Below are 20,872 nucleotides of genomic sequence, written 5' to 3' on the forward strand. Positions count from 1 at the left end.
TGTTCTCCCTCTGAGAGCTCGGCAGGAAATGGATTTTGGGAACGACAAGGAGGGGCTGCTTTGCTGTTGTTGGGGGCGGGGTTGTTTGCTATTTGGTTTATTATAATCCGCAAAAGCAGGGCGAAGATTCCCACTGAAATCCCGCCTGGATTCCTGCACCCGGGACACTGAGCACGTGTCGGTGCAGATACGCGTGGGGTGCGGCGTCTTTCAAGAGGGGTCTCCAGGCTCCCCGCGTGACAGGCTGGAAATGCTATCGGCGCCTCTGGGTCGTGGCTGGGGGCAACCGGGGCTGCGCGTCCCGCGGGAGTTGAGCGCAGCGAGCAGGGGGCACCGCCCCCGAGTGTCTCTATCAGGGCGGCGTCCAGCCTGCCCACGTGACGGGGTTTGGAAGTTCCACTTTCACTTTCCGCCCCGCGCCCCCGCTTCTTGGCCTGCGCCCCCGGGGGAGCGAGGGGGTCCAGCCTGTCCACGTGACCGGGTTCGAACGTCTCCCGGAGCAAACGCCGCGCGGGGACCCTGCGGGCCTGGGAGCGCCCCGGCTGGAGCCGAGCAGCGGGGCCCAGCCCGGCGGCACGTAGCGGGCCCGGCCCTGGACAGGGAGCCCGGCCGCGCCCGGCAGAGCGTCCCGCGCCCAGGGGCTCCAGCCCGGTACGTGCTGCTCCCAGTGGGGCTGGTCGAGCCTCGGAGCGCGCGGCGCTCGGGCAGATGGTTGGAAACACCCGGCGGGAGCCTCCCTGCGACTATTGGCCCCGCTCCTGCGGGACCGGCCCGGGTGCCCCGTTCGGAGAGGTCTCCGGCCCCATCTCCACAGGGTGCCCCGGGGTGTCCCTCTGCCCGCCGGCTGGGTTGGGAAATTCTGCCTCTTGCGTGTTGTTCAGAGCAGGGCGCCCGCTCCTGTTCCCCGGGGCCACCTGCGACAAATCCCGCCCGAGACTGCGGAGTCAGGCCCCTCGCTGCGCGAAGTCTCGTTTCCCGCCCGCTCTCGCTGCGCTTTTCCGCCTCTTGCTGGTGGAGGTGAATCCTCTTGGGTTTGTAAAGCCCAATAGAGTCCTACCGGGAACCAGCCAGGGCAGCAAACTGCAGCTGGTTCCTTCTGCACGTGCCTGCAGCTGATCTTGTGCTCAAGGCTGGCACCGAGTGGGGACTCCGGGCTACACTGACACAGGGAAATGTATTAGACATCGTGAAACGGATCGTTTCCTCCTGTGTGACAAGCCACTGAAGTTGCAATATCCCGAGGAAACCTGAGGAAGGAGGCCAGCTCTTCAAAAATTGTAGCGTTGGCTGGGAAATGGCATGTTATGGTTTGGTTTGATTTGAATCGTGTTGTTGAACTCGAAATATTTTGGGTTTTTCTTTCTTTCAGTTTTCATTTTGCTCCCTTTTGTCCTTTGAGAGAGGATAAAGCGAATAAATATTTGTATTCTTTTCCAGTAGGTGTTCTCAATTAAGTTTTTTTCCATTTAGCATCAATTTCATTGAAAAATAAGTATTAATAAATCCTAGAAGCAAAATGTAGTTTGGGGGCATGGACAGAGAGGAAGAGGGGTGAGGTAAAAAGTTTGGGGGCAGTTTCACTGGCTTTGAGCATCCTGCTGTAGAAGGGGTCCAAGTGCCCCTGCAGACAATACAAGACCAGACTATACCTATGGTGATCATGTTGCCAGCTGCTGTGCTCACCCCCCTTTGCTGTCCTGGTTCCTGCCCTTCCCACTCCCCTCAGCCCTTTGTGGACCTGCCCACCTCCTCTGCACTATCCCTTCTCTTCCCCCTCTGCCCTCTCCTCCTCTAGCCCCACTCTGATCAGCTGTAGCTACCCATCCTCATCCCCTGTCCTAACACCTTCCTCTACCCAGTGCTCTTCTCTGGTGCCCATCCCTCTCCTCCAGTGTCCTTCTATTTCACCCCCACAATCCACTGGCACCTCCATCTTCCCTTACCCTGCACCTTCCTGTTGCCTCCCTCTTCCCTCACCTCCTGCCCTCCTTGTCCCCTTTCTCCCTGGTGCCCACCCCCTCACCACCCTCTGCCCCAGTTCTCCTCATGACCCTCTGCGCCCTCACACATGACTTGCTCCATTCCCTACCTTCCTCACACCCACCCCTCCTTTCAACCCCTCTTCTCTGGGCACCCACTCCTCCCCTTCTCTCTTCCTCCCTCTTGCCTCCATTGTCCCTCCCCTTTCCTCTATTAGCATCATGTTGTCTCCTCCCTTCTCTCCTCCCCCCTGCCCTTTTCCTAATTGTCTCCTCTTGCTCCCCTTGCATTTGTCTGTCCTCCATGCTGCCCCTTGGTGCCTGCCCCTTTATTCTTCTGCCCTGCCTCCCTCCCCTTGGCACAAGCCCCTTCCTCTCCTTGCCCCCCTTCCCCTTCTCTCACCTTCTGCCTTCCATGTGCAAAGAAGTTTGTGAGGCTGGAGCCAGGCTGCACAAGGCTGGGCTTACCATGAGGCAAACTGAGGCGACTGCCTCAGTTGCCATTCTTTCTGTGTGTGTGTGTGTGTGTGTGTGGTGGGATACCACTTGTAAAACATTGTGTCTGGTTCAGATGTATTCTCTCTGCTCTAGATGCACAGAGATGGTGGAGTGTGGTGCTGGAGGAAGGAGGGCACAAGAGACATAACAAGGAGGCAGGAGAAAAGGGTACATGGGGGGGGCATCATTTGAGCTCCCCACCTCAGAGGGCCAAAATGTTGTTGACCAGCCCTGGGGCTGTGATGCTATTACTGCAGTCTCGGTCCCAGCTGCTCCCAGTGTGGAACTGCATGCTGAGACTGGAGCAGAGGCTGCCCATGGTGCTATTTTTAGTACTATGATCTCGGTCACAACAGGCTGCCTGGCACCAGCTGGAGTTAAGCAGCAAATTTAGGAGACCCATTCCGGTGAGACTGACCCAGCTGGAACACACATCGTGTGGCTGCCACTTGACTCCAGCTGGAGCTAGAATCACCCGCTGGGACTGGGACTTGGGTATTAAAAAATAGCACCACAGGTGGCCTCTGCTGAACCTGCCAACCCAAGCATGCCCCACCCCGTGGCAGCCCAGGTCTCAAGGCAGCCCGGAGGAGGAGGAGATGGTGCCGCCAGACCAAGATCCCACATAGCAGAGGTGGTCTCGTGGGGGGGGTGGGGAGAGGGTAGGTGGAAAGGAAGGGGTCGGGCGCCCCCGGAAGCTAGCTCAGCTGCCCTACCTACCCTACTGGAGGGGAGGGGAAGGAGGCTGTTGCATGTGGCAGAGTGCAGTGATTGCAGAGTTAGTGCACCCAGAGACCGTGTCTACACTAGGACATGATTTCAAAATCACAAAATCTGACTTAATAACTTCTGATTTTACAACATCAAAATAGTTCCCACTTCAGGGCATCCCGTTATACACCCAAGATATGTTCCAAAACACGGGGATATGGAGCAAAATAATGTAAAGCGGGGATATTTTTCCCCCGTGGCTGACTTCCATTTGTACGAGTTGGTCTCTTTTTTTTCTGCACGATGTAAGAGTGGGGAATGGGAGGATGAATAGCGCAACTGTTCCTACAAGGGTCAACGACATTAGTGCGGAACCGATGTATACTGGGGAGACGTAAAGCGGGGACGCCCTGTACAGGGAAGCCTCAAAAATAGTCCAAGGCAGGCTCCGTTAATGAAAATGTGCTACCCTGACTGAGAGCTCCGGGAAGCCCTGAGGAGTAATTAGTTCAAATTCCTCTGGGGAGCAGTTATTTTAAAATAATGGCACTGGAGTGTCCACACTAGTGCTATTTTGAAATCGCTATTTCAAAATTAACACTATTCCCCGAGGAAAGCAGAAGTCCATATTTCAAAATAAGTGGCCCGTTATTTTGAAATAAGGGATTTGTAAGTGCCTTGCCTGTGTGAACACCTTGAACATCACAGCGCCGGGGGCTGATTTACTGCACAGTAACTTGCTGGTGTAGACTTGGCCTTAATGTTGATCAGTGTCCTGCTCACTGTGGTAAGATTTTGTTTTCTCCTTCCTATTGTCTAGATCAAGTTTCAGGGAAGATGAAGGTTCCCTCCATCTGCCACAGCACCAGAGCTAGCTCCCCTCTGCCTGGTTTTCTTGTTTTCTTCCTGACTTATGTCCACAGCATGGAATCAGGTAGGACCCTGCGCTGGATGCTGCTGTTTCTTAGAGGATTTGTTTAAGTCCCAGAAGTGTCTTAACAACATGCACAACTGAGTCAGTGGAATTTCACAGGGTGTGTCTACACCGCACTGTTATTTCAAAATAACAATGCAGGCATCTGCACATTTCAAAATAATTTCAAAATTATGGGAGGCTTATTCCAAAATCTGTAAATCTCATTCCATGAGCAATAATGCCTCTTCCACAATAGCTATTTTGAAATAAGGCGTGTGTAGATGCTCCACTGCTGCTTTTTCAAAATAGCCCCTCACCACGGCCATTCGAAGTTATTCCTCTCCAGTGCCTCCTGGGGCTCTAAATTGAGGTAGCACCTCTATGAGTCTACCTCAGACTAGTTTTGAGGCTTCCCTGCAGTGTAGACGCACTATTTCGAATGAAGCGTGTGGTGTAGCTGTACCCACAGCGTGTAAACGTAACACAGCAAGCTCAGTGTAAGTGAGGGGATGGTCCTGCTACTGTGGAACGCTCCTGGCTTCTGTACTACCCGGGTGAAATGGTCTAGTGATACGATCTGAGTCCTCGTTCCAACGTCTTTACTCAGGGCATGTCTACACTGGGGAGTTATTGCAAAACAACTCCCCTTATTTCGAAATAACAAGGTGAGTGTCCGCACGACCAAGCCAGTTAATTGTGAAATAACGCCTGCTTGGGAAGAGGAAAAAGCTTATTTCAAATAGTTATTTGGGGAATTAATTATTATTTGGAAATCACCTGTTAGTGCAGACACAGCCCCAGCGGCCTCCCTGACCTCGAGTTCACTTTCCCATGTGGCTCCACTTCCACTTTCCCATGTGGCAAGGCTGGGCCCAGGGTTCCTGCAGGACTAAATCTAAGGGAGGGGATAAGTTGCCCTCACTCCGGGTGCTGTCTCTGCACTGGGCACTTCCCTGACTCACTGAGCCGTGCGTACAGCTCAGAGCAAAGATCCATTATAAATCAGCAACCCATTAACAAAAGAATAAGTAAAAAATGGGGAATGTTAAAGGAAATCCCGTCACCCTGCTCCTTGCTGTGCCACAGGGATGCTGTGGGTCAGACACTTGCTCTGGTGGTGGCCACATTCAAGGTGGCAGAATCTTCTCTCTGATATTAGCTCTCTCAGCTGGGGTCTCTCTTTAGCCTGGCCTGTAAAGCCCATTGGCTGGTGGCATCTCCTTGTGCCGGGTCTCTTCTCAGTATCTCCAGGGAATACAAACTACAGCAAACAGGACCGGTTTTGTGTGTGCCACTGACTGAATGGACAAGATCTTCTCTCTGAGCTTTTCTCCCTTCTCTCCTGGGACATTCCACAGCACAATTTACAGTGGTGGGACCTGACCGCCCTGTCACAGCCGTGGTGGGGGAGGAGATCGTGTTACCCTGTCAGCTGACCCCCAGGATGAGCGCTGAGAACATGGAGGTGACTTGGTTCCGGTCTGAACGCTCCTCATTTGTCCATCGCTATAGCGATAGAAAGGACCAGTACGAGCAGCAGATGCCGGAATACCAGTGGAGGACAGAGCTCTTGAAAGATGGTCTGACCCAGGGGAAAGTTGCCTTGAAAATTCTCCATGTCAGGCTTTCTGACGAGGGGCAGTACAGCTGTTTTGTTCAAGATGGCGCCTTTTATGAAGAAGCGCAACTGGAACTAAAGGTGGCAGGTCAGTAGCGTGTGTCTGTACGTCTCTTGGGGTATGTCTACAGTACCCTCCTAGTTCGAACTAGGAGGGTAATGTTGGCATACCGCACTTGCAAATGAAGCCCGGGATTTGAATTTCCTGGGCTTCATTAGCATAAGCGGGGAGCCGCCATTTTTAAAACCCCGCTGGTTTGAACCCCGTGCAGTGCGGCTACACGGGGCTCGAACTAGGTAGTTCGAACTAGGATTCCTATTCCGAACTACCTAGTTCGAGCCCCGTGTAGCCACGCTGCACGGGGTTCGAACCAGCGGGGTTTTAAAAATGGCGGCTCCCCGCTTATGCAAGTGAAGCCCGGGAAATTCAAATCCCGGGCTTCATTTGCAAGTGCGGTATGCATACATTACCCCGCTAGTTCGAACTAGCGGGGTAGTGTAGACATACCCTTGGGGAATGGCGCCGACTGAATTGAATGTGAGCATTTTACCCACGGTCTGTTGCTGAGGTGACTCACTTACTTGTACCAAATTGAAGAAAGTGCCCCTGAATTATTACACCTTCTTCATCAAGACTCATCTCACTCTTCCACCTTACGCTTTCTGGGTGTGGTAAATGGGCCAAAACAGAGACACGAAACCTGATTTCCCATGGTCACATGGTTAAATCTAATGCCCAGGAATGATTTTTTGTTTCCTGAGATAATTGGCCAAATATGCAAATGCCCTTCAGTGGGGGGGCGACGGCCCCATACTGGCTGGGAAGGGTCAATGGAGGCTGGGGGAGCCTGGGCAGAGCCCTGGCCTATTGGGGAGGGCTTTGAAAGAGCCGAGCAGGGTGCAGCTTGATGGGACAGCCTTATAGAGAGAGAGCTGCCCCACAGAGAGAGTCAGTGAGGCCCTGGCCAAGGAAGGGGCAGGGTGTGGTTCCCTTGGAGAAGGCACCATCAGTAGAGCAGGGCTGGACAGGTTTAGGGGGGCTGGAGATCCCTGCCTGACAGTGGCCTTGCTACAAGGCCAGGAGGTGCAAAAGACCACAGGGGAGGTGGCCCAGGGAACGAGAGGCAGTGGAGGGGAGTACAGGGCAGGGCAAGGCAGCTGCCAGAGGATCCCTAGGTCGGGACCCAGAGTAGCAGGAGTACCTGAGTTTCTCCCCAGCCCCACCCTCATTTCCTTTGCCCCACACCTCACCGCCCATAGAGACTCTTGTGTGTCCCTGAGGCTATTTATTCATTTTAATCAGTCAGATGATTATGCTCTAGTAGGTGTCCAGATATTTTTCCCCTTCTGCTTTAGTTCTGTAGTTACAGGGCCAGGTAGAAGAGCTTCCATAATCTAGGCAGTGACGTTTCACCTGAAGGCACATTTGAAATACAAGCTTGATTTTTCTCAGGTTTTTTTTACAAAATCTGTTAGTGCTGAATTAAAGGATCAATTAAAGGGTTTCCAATGGTCTCAAAATGGCATGTCTGTGTGGATTTTTGGATGGAACAATACTGAGGAGAGAGCTTTCCATCCCCTCCATGAAATAATTAGTTGCTTATTCATCTATTTCCCTGAGTCCATGAGCGCTGGAGAAAATGGAATCTCATAGTGTGTAACCGCGGGCAGGTAGTTCGAAGTACAGGGCATTTAAAAATGGCAGCGCCCGGGAACATGCAAATAAAGCCTGGGATATTTAAATCCCGGGCTTCATTTGCAAGTTTGAATGCCTACATTAGCCACCCTATTTCGAACTACGGTGGCAGTGTAGACATACCCCTAGTGCTAAATTAAATGTTCAATTAAAGAATTTCCTATAGTCCAAAAATGGCATGTCTGTGTGGATCTTGGGAGGGAACAATATTGAGGAAAAAGCTTTCCATCCCCTCCATGAAATAATTAGTTACTTGCTCATCTACTTCCCTGAGTCCATCGGTATTTGAGAATAAAGGGGAAGTTTAATTTCTTATTCTCTAGGCTCAGTGTGTGCAAAAACCAACATGGATTTACACATTTGTCTCTAGCTTCAGGCTCTGCTCCTCATATGTCTATTGAGGATTACCAGGATGGAGGGATCCGAGTGGTGTGCCGGTCAGCTGGGTGGTACCCAGAGCCTGAGGTGATATGGAGAGATTTGAATGGACAGGCCTTTCCTTCAGCCTCTCTCACAAATTCCCAAGAAGCCAATGGACTGTATGAAACAGAAACTTCTGCAATTATAATGAAAAATTCAAATCGGAACTTGTCCTGTTTGGTCAGGAACACCCGCCTCAGCCAAGAAAAGGAATCAGCATTATCTTATATATCAGGTCAGTGACCATCAAAACCCACACACTGAGCAGCAACAGAAAAACAAGAAAGACAACAACCTAAACTCATCAGATTAAATACAGTGCGTTTTTTCAGAAAAAACACTCCCTCCCTTCCTTCCTCAAACCTAGTTAGGTAATGGTGTGACTTTTTTTTTTTCTGCACATACATAATTTAAGTCTTGTTTACACTAAGAAGATTTGGCCAATACAATGCTACCTGCAAAACATATCTAGTGTGGGCCAGTGTTCTGTCTATATTTTCCATTCATGTGCAGAATAAATGTTACGTGCACCAATGGAATGTGCAAATGTACACCGCCAGTAGAAACACATCCTGCTGGCAGAGGGTGCTCTGTGCACTCTGCTAATCAGTTTGGTGGCATCTGAAACTCTCCCTAGTGGCTGCCCAAGCACACAGCTTACTGGGAACACTGCTGTGGACACAGCAGTACTAAGCTGTACTTTTGCTAGTCTGTCTCAGTGTTTCTCAACCTTTTTTATAACGCACCCCTTTCTTTTAAAAAAAAAGTTATAATTACCCCCAGTATCGACAGTTTTCAGACACACACAATTTTTTTCTACCATTACAACACATTTGTTTCAACAACTTCATCGTAGCCAGGCGGGCGATGAAATTTTTGGGTGTAAAAAGTACAAAAATAATAAAGCACTGTAAAACTTAAAACAAAAATTTAGTTTTCTCCAAATTTCAGTTGTTGACGTACCCTCAGACTTCTCTCAAGTACCCCTAGGGTGCTTGTACCCCTGGTTGAGAAACACTGGTCTATCTTCTGCCAGATACCCACACCGACATAACCTATACAGGCGTGTGAGTGCTGGTTTTCCAGTATAACTGTGACTGCAGTCGAGCTTTGGTCAGAATAAAATGTCACAACCCCGACTCACACAGCTCCGCTGTCAGAGATGTTTTCTGTTGCAGAAAAGCATCGGGGGGAGCTATGTGACAGGAAAAACTTAAATAACAACCAATGGTCTGGTAGCACTTTAAAGACTAACAAAACATGGAGATGGGATCCTGAGCTTTCGTGGGCTGAAGAAAGGGTTTAGACCTGAGGTTTAAGGTGAGAACCACAAATCATGAATCGCTTCCCGCACAGTGGTTGTGATGAATTGTGATTATGATTCGTTGACAGATTATGGGGGGAAATAGTGGATCTACAAGCTGTTGTTTTCAGACCACCTGGTAGTTTCTGAGTGTTCTTTAACACTAACAGCCTTGTGCTCCCTGGCATAACACCGGGTGATCAGAGACTTTAACGCTGAACACTCAGACCTGTTACTAGCAGCTGTTCCTGTGTTAGATAGCTCCTATGAGACAGTAGCCCCGCTGTGCTGTGCTCTGCTCAAAACCATAGAGTAACAGTCAGTGCCTGCTACAAAGAAAAAGTGTCTAAAAAATCAGCACACCAGAAAGACTGGCCAGGAAATGGAGCCACAGAGAGGGGAAAGGGCTTGTCTAGGTTCCTACTGCAGAGTTCACAAGTCCCATCCCACTGCCCCTGGGACTGGAGGGAGGCTGTCTAGACTGCAGGCTTCTTTTGGAAAAAGTTTTTCTACAAGAGATCTTCTGACAAAACTTCTTCCAAAAGAGAGTAAAAGTGCATTGAAAAAGCGATCTGCTTTTTTGACAGATAGCGTCCACACTGAACAGACTTTCTCTTACATGTCAGCCTGGTAGCGGAGTGGCCACCAGGCCACCTGTGCTTTTTCCTCTTTCCTCTTCTTCCGAAAGAACTCCCTCTTCCCCATCCACACACGCTTTTTTGCAAAAGAGCTCTTTCCCAAAAAGGCTTCTTCCTCGTAGAAAGAGGTTTACCAATGTCGGAAAAACCCCTCTGTTCTTTTCAGTTTTTTTCTGAACATGATTGCAGCATGAATGTAAGTGAAGTTTTTTTTGGAAAAATGGCCATTTTTTCAAAAAAACCCTGCAGTGTAGACATACCAGAGAGCGCTGTCTTTCATTGCATGCCAAGCCAGGCTCACTTATACACCAATGCACAAGTGTGGTGGCTCTATTGGTTGGTTTGAAGTGTTTAGTGCCGTGCCGATGGGGCCATATTCCCTCCTTTCTGTAAGACTGGTCCCACGGGGGTGGCCTTACACACAGCGGAGTCATCCGAGCTCTGTCCCTGCTTACTGAGTAATGTGGGTGCCTCTGGGCTTGTGTTTTTCAGATCCCTTTTTCCCTAAGGTGAATCCCTGGATGGTGTCTCTGGGAATGACCCTGGTGGTTTTGCTGGGCTCCTTTGCCCTGAGTGTTTATCTCTTCAGAATCAAAGGTAAATGTTGGAGCAGGAAATACAGGGACGTTCACAAGGGATTTCCGTCAAAGCCGCACGCATAGGGACAGATCTGACACTTGGCCTGGCATGAGGGGAGCTTAGAACTGCCCCACCCCCACAGCGCAGGGCTGGAAATGCCACTGAGGTTCCCCTCTGTCCGTGGGCTGATCGTCGGCAGCAGCCCCTGGCTGCAGGCTCAGGGCACGACTCCCCAGGACCTGATGGCAGCACTGGGGGATGGAGTGAAAAGCTCAGTCCACTGCTCTGGACCATCCCCACCCACCTTTGCAGCAGGGCCTATTGCGCCAGCTGGGCCTCCCCCACCCAATGCCACAGCAAGGAGCCAGGGAGCCCAGGCCTGGGCCTATGGAGGTTTCATTCCCCCTCACTCATTGTGTGGGTGGGTTGTGCCAGACACAGGCTTGTCCCAAGTGAAGCCGGCCGGGTGGTTGGCACTTATGGACACGCAGGGGGGATGGGATTGAAGGGAGAAGACATTAGGCGATTGGGCCGTACCAGAGACCCAGATCACAGCAGGTATCTGCATCCTGCTCCGTCTTCCCTCTCCACATTCTCCAGGGTCACTCCCGTCTGTTTCTGGTCTCCCTTTGTTATTTTTCAGGAGAGAAGGCAACACACCGTGTCTATTAAGAAGATAGTGGAGAAGCAGTTAGCATATGCTTTATAAAGACACACACACAGACAACTGTATAGACTTTCAGACAAGATCAATAGTTACTAGGGGGCCCTGGCTCACAGCCACTCTGCCTGCGCAGGCACTGAGTGGTACAGGGGGTCTTGCATTAGCCCTGCCCAGCACAGACCAATTTCAGCCATCGTGTGTCTGACCCTTGGCAAGTGGGATTTCCAAAGCTGCCTAAGTGATGTAGGGACATCGGGACTCCTGCGCCCTTGTCACTTAGGCAGTGTTGGAAACCCCACCCTGCATGTAGATCCTGGAAGGAGAACCCCCCCCCCCACCCACTAATCATTGATTCATTTGTTTTGTTTTGTTTTTGTTTTTTTTAGAGAACCAGGCAGCAGAACTCAGTAAGTGTCATTTGCCTTCTCCCTACATGTAAACCCTGTTGTGCTAAGGTGTGTCCTCACCAAGGCGCTTGTTCCGTCAGGGGTTGGTTTTGTTGGGTTTGTGTCATGTTTATAATATAACTTTAAAAACGAATGGTGGCCTCAGAGTAAGCAGGAGAATTCTCACGCCAATAGGTCATTTGAGAGAGTATTCTGAGCTACTAAAATGTACTGCTATTTGAATAGAAATAGAAGTTGAGCCTTAACTTAGTTCTGAAAATTCAATTAAATCAAATGAAATAACATGATGCGAATCATCTTTTGGTCAAGATAGATGAACAGTTCTGAGAGGGGGAGGTTCTATGACGAGTAATCAAAGAAAAAGCAAGTGCACAAAGATTAATCTAAGAAACCCTGGCCCCGTATACTTGTACATTTTTTAGAATAACCCCTCTAGCCACAGGATTCAGTGGCAGGTGTCATTGATCTCAACAAGAGCAGGAAGTTGCTTTCAATAGGTTTTCTTGGCTTGTTTGCAAATGTAACATGTTTTTAGGTAAAGTTTGATTGTAACTTAATAGGACTAATTCCACAGGCAATGGAGATGTTTGAAATACAAAACAACCCAACCGCAAGGCTCGTGCAGTGTTTGTGTAGCTCTCATTTTTTTTCTGATTTATTTATTTGACATTTCTAGTAAAACTTGTAACTTCTGACTTCCAAAAAGTAGTCTAGATACGGCGCGGGGTGTTACACAAAAATGACCTTTTTCGGAAGAACCCTGTAAACCTCATTTTTTGAGGAATAAGGGTTCTTTCAGAAAAGGGGGTTGTGGAAGAAAACAAGCCTTCACTCTGTGTTTTGTAAGCAACAAGTAGCCAAAGGCAGTTTTATTATGAGCTGCAGCAAGGGAAAAACTGATTCCGATGGGGGTGGGGGAGCAGGAGCTCCCCTCCCACCACCCCCACCACCACCCCCAAGGCAGATCTTCGAATACAAGCAATTATGAAGTAGTTTATATACTGTCCATTACATATAATAACAAGAAACAATTAATCTCCTTCCCATTACAAACACCAATGGCTAACAGTTATTTTAGTTCCACCCAGATGATCCTTATCTATAGGTGAGAGGATTAAATATAGGTGAGAGGATTATTTTAGGAGAGGGTGGGTGAGATTCTGTGGCCCGCACTGTGCGGGGGGTCAGACTAGATGATCATAATGGTCCCTTCTGACCTTAAAATCTATGAAAATCTATGAAAGGTCTCTGCCAGAGTCAGCATTCTATCCTTATCTCCTAAAACTAGGTGAGAAGCGAGAGGTGAGATCTGTTGTTAGGGTTAGTTAGCTTGACTCTTGCTTCACTGCTAACAAACCTGAAATGGCTGCATACCAATTCCCTGTGCCGCCACAGGGTTTTTGTGTGCAATAACCCATCTAGACTGGGATTTTTTTTTTTTTTTTTGAAAAAACAAATTTGCACCTAATTTGCATATCTTCTTTCAGGCAAACTGCGGGCAATCTAGACATAGCCTAGTAAAATTTGTAACTTACAACTTACTTGCTGTGACAATCTGTAGGATGTTGAATCCTGAGTATGTAGCAAGGGTGAGAGAACTTTTTGCCCTGAGGTCACATCAGGGTACAGAAACTGTAGGGAGGGCCACGGAAGGAAGGAAACAGCCAGGCATGGCTCAGGCCTTGCCCCATCTGACCCTCCCCCCACCTGTTCTCCAGGTCCTTACTGCCCCCCTAGGACTCCTCACCCCAATCCAACCCCCATTGCACCTTTCTCCAGACCACCCCACCCCCCCGATTCCTGCCCCCTATCCAACCCCTCCCCCAGCTCTCTGCTCATAGCTGTGGGAGCCCAGGGCAGGTGGCATGAGGAGTGGGGACTGTGTGGGAGGGTAAGAAAAAGAGGGGGCTGAGGGCGCAGCTTAGGGCTGGATAGAAGAGTTGGCAGGACAGGCGGGGCCCATGCGCTGTGGTTTGCTGTCCCTGAGAGAGAGCATTTGCTCCCATCACTCTCAGCTGGGTTTCTCTGCTTGATTTCAGGCTGGAGAAAATTTGCATTCCCTACAGGAGAAGGTAATTGATCTTAATGGCTTGTGAGTGTTCAGATGTCCCCTCCCATGTGACAATGCGCCTCCTTTGCCATCACGGTGGCAGCAGGCTGGGGCCTGAGATTTCAGGGCATCAGCACCAGCAGCTGCAGTTCAAAGATGCTGTAAAGTCGCGACTCGTCTGCCAGGTGGTGCCGGCAGCAACCTGGTCCCAGCCATGTAGCCCTCCCCTTGATCTCCTTTTCCATCCCATCCAATGTGGTTCCAGTCAGTGGTCTCTACCCGCTCCCCTTCAGGACAGCCCCCTTGTTCCTCCCTCCTGGCTGTGTCTCTTCCTCCTGCATGCTTGACGTGACTTGGCTTGGCCTCCTTCACAGATCTTGGCCTTAGGCTCCCCTTGTTCTCTGGCACAGGAGAGAGTGGGTGGGGGTCCAAGAGGGGACTTTCTCTCCCTCCCCCACCAGTGACTATGGGGCTGTGCCCAGCATGGACTCTGGGGCACTCAGGGACGTTGCTCTTTCTCCTGCCCCCGGCAGAGGACCCAAGAGTCCATGGGAGGGTCCCTGCTCTGCCGGGGGAAGGGACGGATCAGACTCCAGGGCACGGGGCACAGACAGGGGCAGCTGGGGAGCTGCTGAGAGCAGAGCTCTGGTCCTGTTCCCCTTTTCCTCTCCTCCCCCCGCATGATCCCAGAGCCCCAGGGCGGTGGGAAAGGAGCCGAGCCCAGACGTGCCGTGCGGGGGAGACTTGTCACGGGGGGAATCACAAACCCTGCCCAGAGGCAGTTGGGACACAGGGACATTTCAATGGGGAGGGGCCCAGCCGAGGGCAGGGCCTGGATTCAGCCAGCCCTGATCAGGCAGTTTCCATCCCATCCCTCTGGGGTCCCCGGCCCAGAGTCGCTTGTCCCCGGCCCAGGGAGAGGGGGGCAGATCCCCAGTGTCAGGGCCTGTGACGGGGCGCTCCCACCCCGCACTCAGGGTGACAGAGGCGAGAGCAGGAGGACGCGCTGGGGCGACAGTCCGCGCACCGTGGGGACTCTGAGCCTAACTGCAGGTCTGGGTTCGGCGCGGCTAGCAGCAGGGAGCAAGGGGTGCCTCCGGGAAACGCCCCGAGAGGAGGGACTAGCGAGGCACCGGTGGCTGACGTCACGGGGGGAGGGGGACTGCCGGGCGACGCAGAGGAGATGACGTCAGGGAGCAGGGCTGGCGGAGGATTTAAAACTGCATCTGGCACCGCAGCAGAGGGAGAGTGGAGGACGGGGAGTCGAGGAGCAGAGGTGAGGCAAGGGCACGCGGAGGGGACTGGCCCCCGGGAAGGACGAAGTAGGAAGCGGCCCAGGGCAGGGTCGTGGAGCCCGTGAGCGGGTGTGTTTTGGGGCACCACCCCCATCCGCTAGGGAGGGACTGGAAGTCCCTGCCTTCAGGGCCCTGGGCCGGGGTTCGGAGAGGGGGCGGGCCCGAACCCACCTACTCCGCCGGCTGAAAAGGCACCCTCGTGCGTCCAGCGCTCTGAGAAGGACTTGGGGCGGCTGGGTTCTCGCCGTGGATTGTGTTGAGGGGTCCCGGTTTGCCCGGTGTGAACAATAAAAATGGGCGACAGTAGCCCTTTGATGGGGTATGTCTACACTACCCCGCTAGTTCGAACTAGCGGGGTAATGTATGCATACCACACTTGCTAATGAAGCCCGGGATTTGAATTTCCCGGGCTTCATTAGCATAAGCGGGGAGCCGCCATTTTTAAATCCCCGCTGCTTCGAACCCCGTGCAGCGCTGCTACACGGGACTCGAACTAGGTAGTTCGGACTAGGTGCCTATTCCGAACTACCGTTACTCCTCGTGAAACGAGGTGTACCGGTAGTTCGGAATAGGCACCCTAGTCCGAACTACCTAGTTTGAGCCCCGTGTAGCAGCGCTGCACGGGGTTCGAAGCAGCGGGGATTTAAAAATGGTGGCTCCCCGCTTATGCTAATGAAGCCCGGGAAATTCAAATCCCGGGCTTCATTAGCAAGTGCGGTATGCATACATTACCCCGCTAGTTCGAACTAGCGGGGTAGTGTAGACATACCCATGGGGAGCACGGCTTGACTCCTTTACAGGGCCCCTCTGATCACTGCCGGGGAGTGAGCTGCCCCTTGGGCTGGGCCGAGACCTCAGGGCTCCTCCCCACCTAGAGCCGGGCACCCCCTGGAGGCAGGAGAGTCCCTGAGTCACTGCCCAGCTGGGGCAGATTCTGTCCCTGACGCCTTCAACCCTCCCCAGGGCCAAGCTCTGCCCCTCACACTCTGATTCTCTCCCCCCAGCCAACGTGACTCTGGATCCAGACACAGCACATCCTCAGTTCGTCTTGTCAGAGGATGGGAAATGTGTGAGATGGGGAGAGACAAAACAGCCACTGCCCGACACCCCGGAGAGATTTGACACTGAGCGCTGCGTGCTGGGCCGCGAGGGCTTCACCTCAGGGAGACATTACTGGGAGGTGGAGGTGGGGGTGGGGGATGGGCAATACTGGGCTGTGGGGGTGGCCAGAGAGTCTGTGAGCAGGAAGGGAGGGATCAGCCTGAGCCCCAAGGGCGGGATCTGGGCTGTTCAGCGGTGGTGGGATCAATTCAGGCCTCTCACTGACCTTCGCACTCCTCTGTCCCTGAGCCCCCCCAGCAGGATCCGGGTTTGTCTGGACTGTGACCAGGGGCTGGTGACATTTATCAATGCTGGTGCCGAGACCCTGATCTTCACTTTCCCGCCGGGCTCCCTCCCTGGGGAGAGAATCCGACCCTGGATCTGGTTGTGGGACAGAAACATCGAGCTCCATCTGTCTCCCTGTCACTAGCCCCTCTAGCCTCACACACCCCAGTCTCTGTGACCCTGGAGAACTCCCCAGTACCCAGCCCCTGGCTCCTCATATCTATGGGTATGTCTACACGACAGCGCTAATTCGAACTAAGCTAATTCGAATTAAGGCAGCTAGACTTAAAAACTAGTTCGAAATAGCGTTTTGCTAATTCGAACTAGCGCGTCCACACTGATTGGACACTAGGGCGAACTTAAGGGCAGCTGAAATGGGTTCTGGCAGGGCATCAGGTCAGTAGTTGCTTTGTGTGGCTGCTGTCTGAGGCTCGTGCTTAAAGGGATCCCCTCTGGACAGCCGGTTCTCAGCTTTTCCGCTTGCTTGCCTACCTCGCCGAGAGACAGCAAAGTGTTTGTCTCTGTGCCCGTCTGTGTCGGTGGTTCCCTTTGGGGTCGCTGCCGCAGTTAGCAACATGGAGCCAGAGCTCGCCCTGGGCTTTCTGGTGCAGGTTTTGGACCTGCTGCTGCAAGCCTGCCAGCAATGGCTGGAGGCTGCCTGGCACCACCTGGTGCATGTCAGCCCCCTACCTCTCCACCTGGCCTCCCTGGGGGCCGTGGAGGAGCCGCAGTAGCGCCCGGACGCCAGCGTGCCCCACAGCATCTGGCGTCTGGACACCAGCAGCGACTGGTGGGACCTCATCATCCTGGACCGCTGGGGAGACCAACAGTGGACCCAGAACTTCAGGATGAAGAGAGACACCTTCCCGGAGCTCTGCGAGTGGCTCGCCCCTGCTCTGCAGCGACGGGACACTCGAATGAGGCCCGCCATCCCCCTCCAGAAGCATGTGGCCATCGCCCTCTGGAAGCGCTCCACGCCGGACAGCTACCGATCCATCGGGAACCAGTTCAGCATGGGGAGATTCACCGTCTGAACAGTGCTCATGCAGGTACGGCACCCACCAGCCACTGGGCCGGGGGGGAACTGCAAGGAGGGGATGGGCCGCCCCAGGTAAAATGGGGGAGGGGGAGAGGATGTGAAAGTGCCCTGCACCGGAGGGGTCGGTCTGTCCCGGCCGTACTACACGCCGCTCGGGGGGGTTGCTTCCGGGAGTGGGGCACAGGGCAGTGCCAGGGCATGAACACTCCCAGCCACCAGGGCGCCTCAGTGATTCGCGGTTTGCTGTGTCTCTCTGCAGGTGGTCAAGGCCATCAACCAGGTGCTGCTCTGCAGGGTGGTCCGCCTCGCCGACCCGGACGCCGTCATCCGGGGATTCGACGCCCTCAGCTTCCCCAACTGCGGGGGGGGGGGGGGGCCATCAACGGGACACACATCCCCATCCGTGCCCCGGAGCACCAGGCCTCCCAGTACGTCAACCGAAAGGGGTACTTCTCCGTCCTGCAGGCCATGTGTGACCACCGAGGACAGTTCACGGACATTAATGTGGGCTGGTCAGGCAAGGCACACGACGCACGGGTGTACAGGGAGCTGGAAAGGGGTGGAAGGGGAGGAAGGGAAGGGAAAGCTCAGGCTTGGGGGTCCTGCTGGTTCTCTGGTCTCGCAGCACTGTGGGGGCGGGGGTATCAGGAGGGAGTGGGTGGGGCAGGAGAGACGGGGTGTGCGGAGGAAGCAGGAGGGGGAGGAGAGGTGGGAGGAGGAGCGAGAGCTGGGGTAGCCGCAGGGGTCGGTGCAGGAGGAGGCAGGAACCTGTCCACCAGGGTCTGGAGGTGGCCTCTGAGGGCACGGCCCTGCTCCTCCAGTGCCTCCACTCCGCTGCCGCAGCTGTAGGTCCTCCCAGACCCAGTGGTCCTGGGTGCGGAGCTGGTGATCCAGGAACCGCAGGTGCCGCCGCTGGTAGTCCTTGTTCCTGGCTCTCCTGCTGGCCCGGGCGCGGGCGGCTGCTGCAGGCGGGTTGGTGTGCCCTGCAGTCCCAGGTGGTGCAGCTGTGGTGAAACGAGCAGCGGTCAATTCTCCCTGGGGACAAGGTGGGTGAAACCCAGCCCCCCTCTGCAAGGTCAGGGCCCCTGCATGACACCCAGCTGTTGTTCCATGGTGGGCAAGGCCCAGGTGCACAGTCCTTGTACTCCCTCTCCCCCCACCCCTCCCGTACACATAAGGGGAGCATGATGGCACTCACATGTGGAGCCCTCCCCGGCCTGGGATGACACAGGCGATGTGCTCTGTGGGGTGCCTCCGGGGTCCTGGGTCCTGGGCAGGCTCTCTGCAGGCTCCTGGGTCTCTGTGTCCTCCTGCTCCTCCTCCTCCTCCTCCTCGGTGTCCGGGACGGGTCCTTCTGCCCTGGGGTCGATCACCACTCAGGGAGCATGGACGGCGTGAGCCCCCAGGATGATGTCCAGGGCCTCAAAGTGGGGGCAGGTCTCTGGGTCGGCTCCTGATTGGCATGCCCTGGAGTAGGCCTGCCGCAGGTCCTTGATTTTACAGCGGACCTGCTCCCGGCTGCGCTGGTGGCCTCTGGTGGCCAGGCTGGCAGCCATGTGGCTGTAGACGGCCGTGTTCCTGTGGCTAGTGTGGAGATTGTGGACATTTGGAGGCCTCCCCCCAAACCTCAATGAGGTCCACGATCTCCGCACTTGACCAGGCGGGCGCCTGCCTCTTGTGGCCCTGGGCAGGCTCCTGGGAGCCGCCAGCCTGGTCCTGGGAAGAGGTGGAGGGCTGGGTGGCAGCGGGTGGCTGGCTCATCCCATGCCAGGTGCAGGGTCTGCTGGCTGGGTGCTGGCAGACTTGCAACTGGCACAAACACTGTAGCCAGATTGTGCCCCTTTAAGGGCTCCGGGGCCGGGAGGGGGGCAGACGAGTTTCCCTGGTTTGGCCAGAGTGGCCAACAGGGCAAACTGGGGAGGGCTAGTCTCCCACTAGTTCGAATTAAGTGGCTACACAGCCCTTAATTCTAACTACTTAATTCGAACTAGGCGTTAGTCCTTGTGGAATGAGGTTTACCTAGTTCGAATTAAGTGCTCCACTAGCTCGAATTAAGTTCGAACTAGTGGTTTGTATGTGTAGCGCCTATTAAAGATAATTCGAACTAACGGCTGTTAGTTCGAATTAACGTTGTAGAGTAGACATACCCTTAGATCCCTGAAAGCTCCTTCCCTTTCCTCCCTGCAGATCCAGAGAAGGGAGGTGGAAGAAACCTACTTCAGCCCCAGGGAGCAGACAAGCCTGAAGGGATGAGGTGGGGGCTGGGAAGGGGCAGAACTAACAGCCAGGCTGGGGACAGGTGGAGGTGGGGGCTGGGCTGGGGAGAGGCAAAGGTGAGTGTGGCAGGACACAGAATTAACCAATCTGCGTTGGGGAGAAGCTGGAAGCTCTGCAGCAGTAGGAGGCGATTTGCAGAGATCTGGTCCATTGGGACAGCCAGAGGGGAAGGGATAAAATCAGGACAAACAATGGGACCAAATCAGAGGCCCATTCCCTGCCCCAATCTTGGGGTCCTTGGGCACATTCTTGGGGGGAGGGTTTCTAGGCCTTCATTGCAGAAGGAGTAACAGGTAGTTCGATTTAGGGATTTATTTTGAACGCCCGTTTCCCTGCCACGTGTAGACGCGGGCAGTTAGTCCAGGCTTGTAAATTTCAAAAAATGGCGCCTGGCCAGGAACATGCAAATCAAGCACAGGATATTTAAATCCCGGGCTTGATTTGCAATTCCAAATGCCTACATTAGCCTCCCTAGTGTAAATTAGGCTGCAAGTGTAGACACCCCCAAGGGCTGTGTCTACACTGGCCACATAATCCGTAATAGCTATGGAAATGAGCGAAGTCAGAATAGGGAAATGCGCGGGGGATTTAAATATCCCCCGCGGGATTTAAATAAACATGGCCGCCGCTTTTTTCCGGCTTGGGGAAAAGCCGGAAAAGAGTGTCCAGACTGGCGTGATCCTCCGGAATAAAGCCCTATTCCGGAGGATCTCTTATTCCTAGTTGCAAGAGATCCTCCGGAATAGGGCTTTATTCCGGAGGATTGCGCCAGTCTGGACGCTCTTTTCCGGCTTTTCCCCAAGCCGGAAAAAAGCGGCGGCCATGTTTATTTAAATCCCGCAGGGGATATTTAAATCCCCCGTGCATTTCCCTATTCTGACTTCTCTCATTTCCATAGCTATTACGGGTTATGTGGTCAGTGTAGACACAGCCAAGGACTCAGATTCTCTATGAACTCACGACTGGATTCAGGTACTGGGGACACCTGAGCTGCTACGTATGTATCAATGCAGACACACTTGGGTGCAGCGGGGGGGAGGGGCTCTTTAAGGACATAAGAACATAAGAGTGGCCATATGGAGTCAGACCAAAGGCCCATCCAGCCCAGTGTCCTGTCGGCCCACAGTAGCCAATGTCAGGTGCCCCAGAGGGAGTGAACAAAACAGGGAATTCTCACGTGATCCCTCCCCTCTCGCCCATTCCCAGCCCCTGCCAAACAGAGTCCAGGGTCACCATCCCTACCCATCCTGGCTAATAGGTAGTGAAGGGTCTAACCCCCGTGAATTTATCCAGCTCTTGCTTGGACCCTGTTAGGATGCATCTCCTCAGCAGGGATTAACTCGAAATAAATTACAAAAAGTGAGCTGTGTCAGTTGTGTTTCTGATTTTGAAATTG

At 53.4% G+C, this 20,872-nt stretch overlaps 1 protein-coding gene across 3 annotated transcripts; it reads left to right on the top strand.

The window, feature by feature from the left end:
- The first annotated feature begins 292 nt into the window (after positions 1–292).
- LOC102462155 (butyrophilin subfamily 1 member A1-like) lies at positions 293–20,043 on the top strand. Of its 3 annotated transcripts, XM_075914143.1 has the most exons (9): positions 293–651; positions 4,009–4,122; positions 5,463–5,810; positions 7,789–8,073; positions 10,272–10,376; positions 11,409–11,429; positions 13,469–13,501; positions 15,779–17,209; positions 17,459–20,043. In XM_075914143.1, the coding sequence occupies exons 2-8, from the start codon at positions 4,026–4,028 to the stop codon at positions 16,303–16,305; spliced, it is 1,416 nt and encodes a 471-aa protein (XP_075770258.1). In that variant the 5' UTR covers positions 293–651; positions 4,009–4,025; the 3' UTR covers positions 16,306–17,209; positions 17,459–20,043. The 3 variants fall into 3 exon arrangements, with proteins under 3 accessions (XP_075770258.1, XP_075770259.1, XP_075770260.1); XM_075914144.1 differs by lacking the exon at positions 13,469–13,501; XM_075914145.1 differs by lacking the exon at positions 293–651 and having other exon boundaries at positions 5,290–5,810.
- The last annotated feature ends 829 nt before the right edge of the window (positions 20,044–20,872 follow it).

Source organism: Pelodiscus sinensis, chromosome 32 (assembly GCF_049634645.1).
Source record: "Pelodiscus sinensis isolate JC-2024 chromosome 32, ASM4963464v1, whole genome shotgun sequence".
NCBI classification, from domain to species: domain Eukaryota; kingdom Metazoa; phylum Chordata; order Testudines; family Trionychidae; genus Pelodiscus; species Pelodiscus sinensis.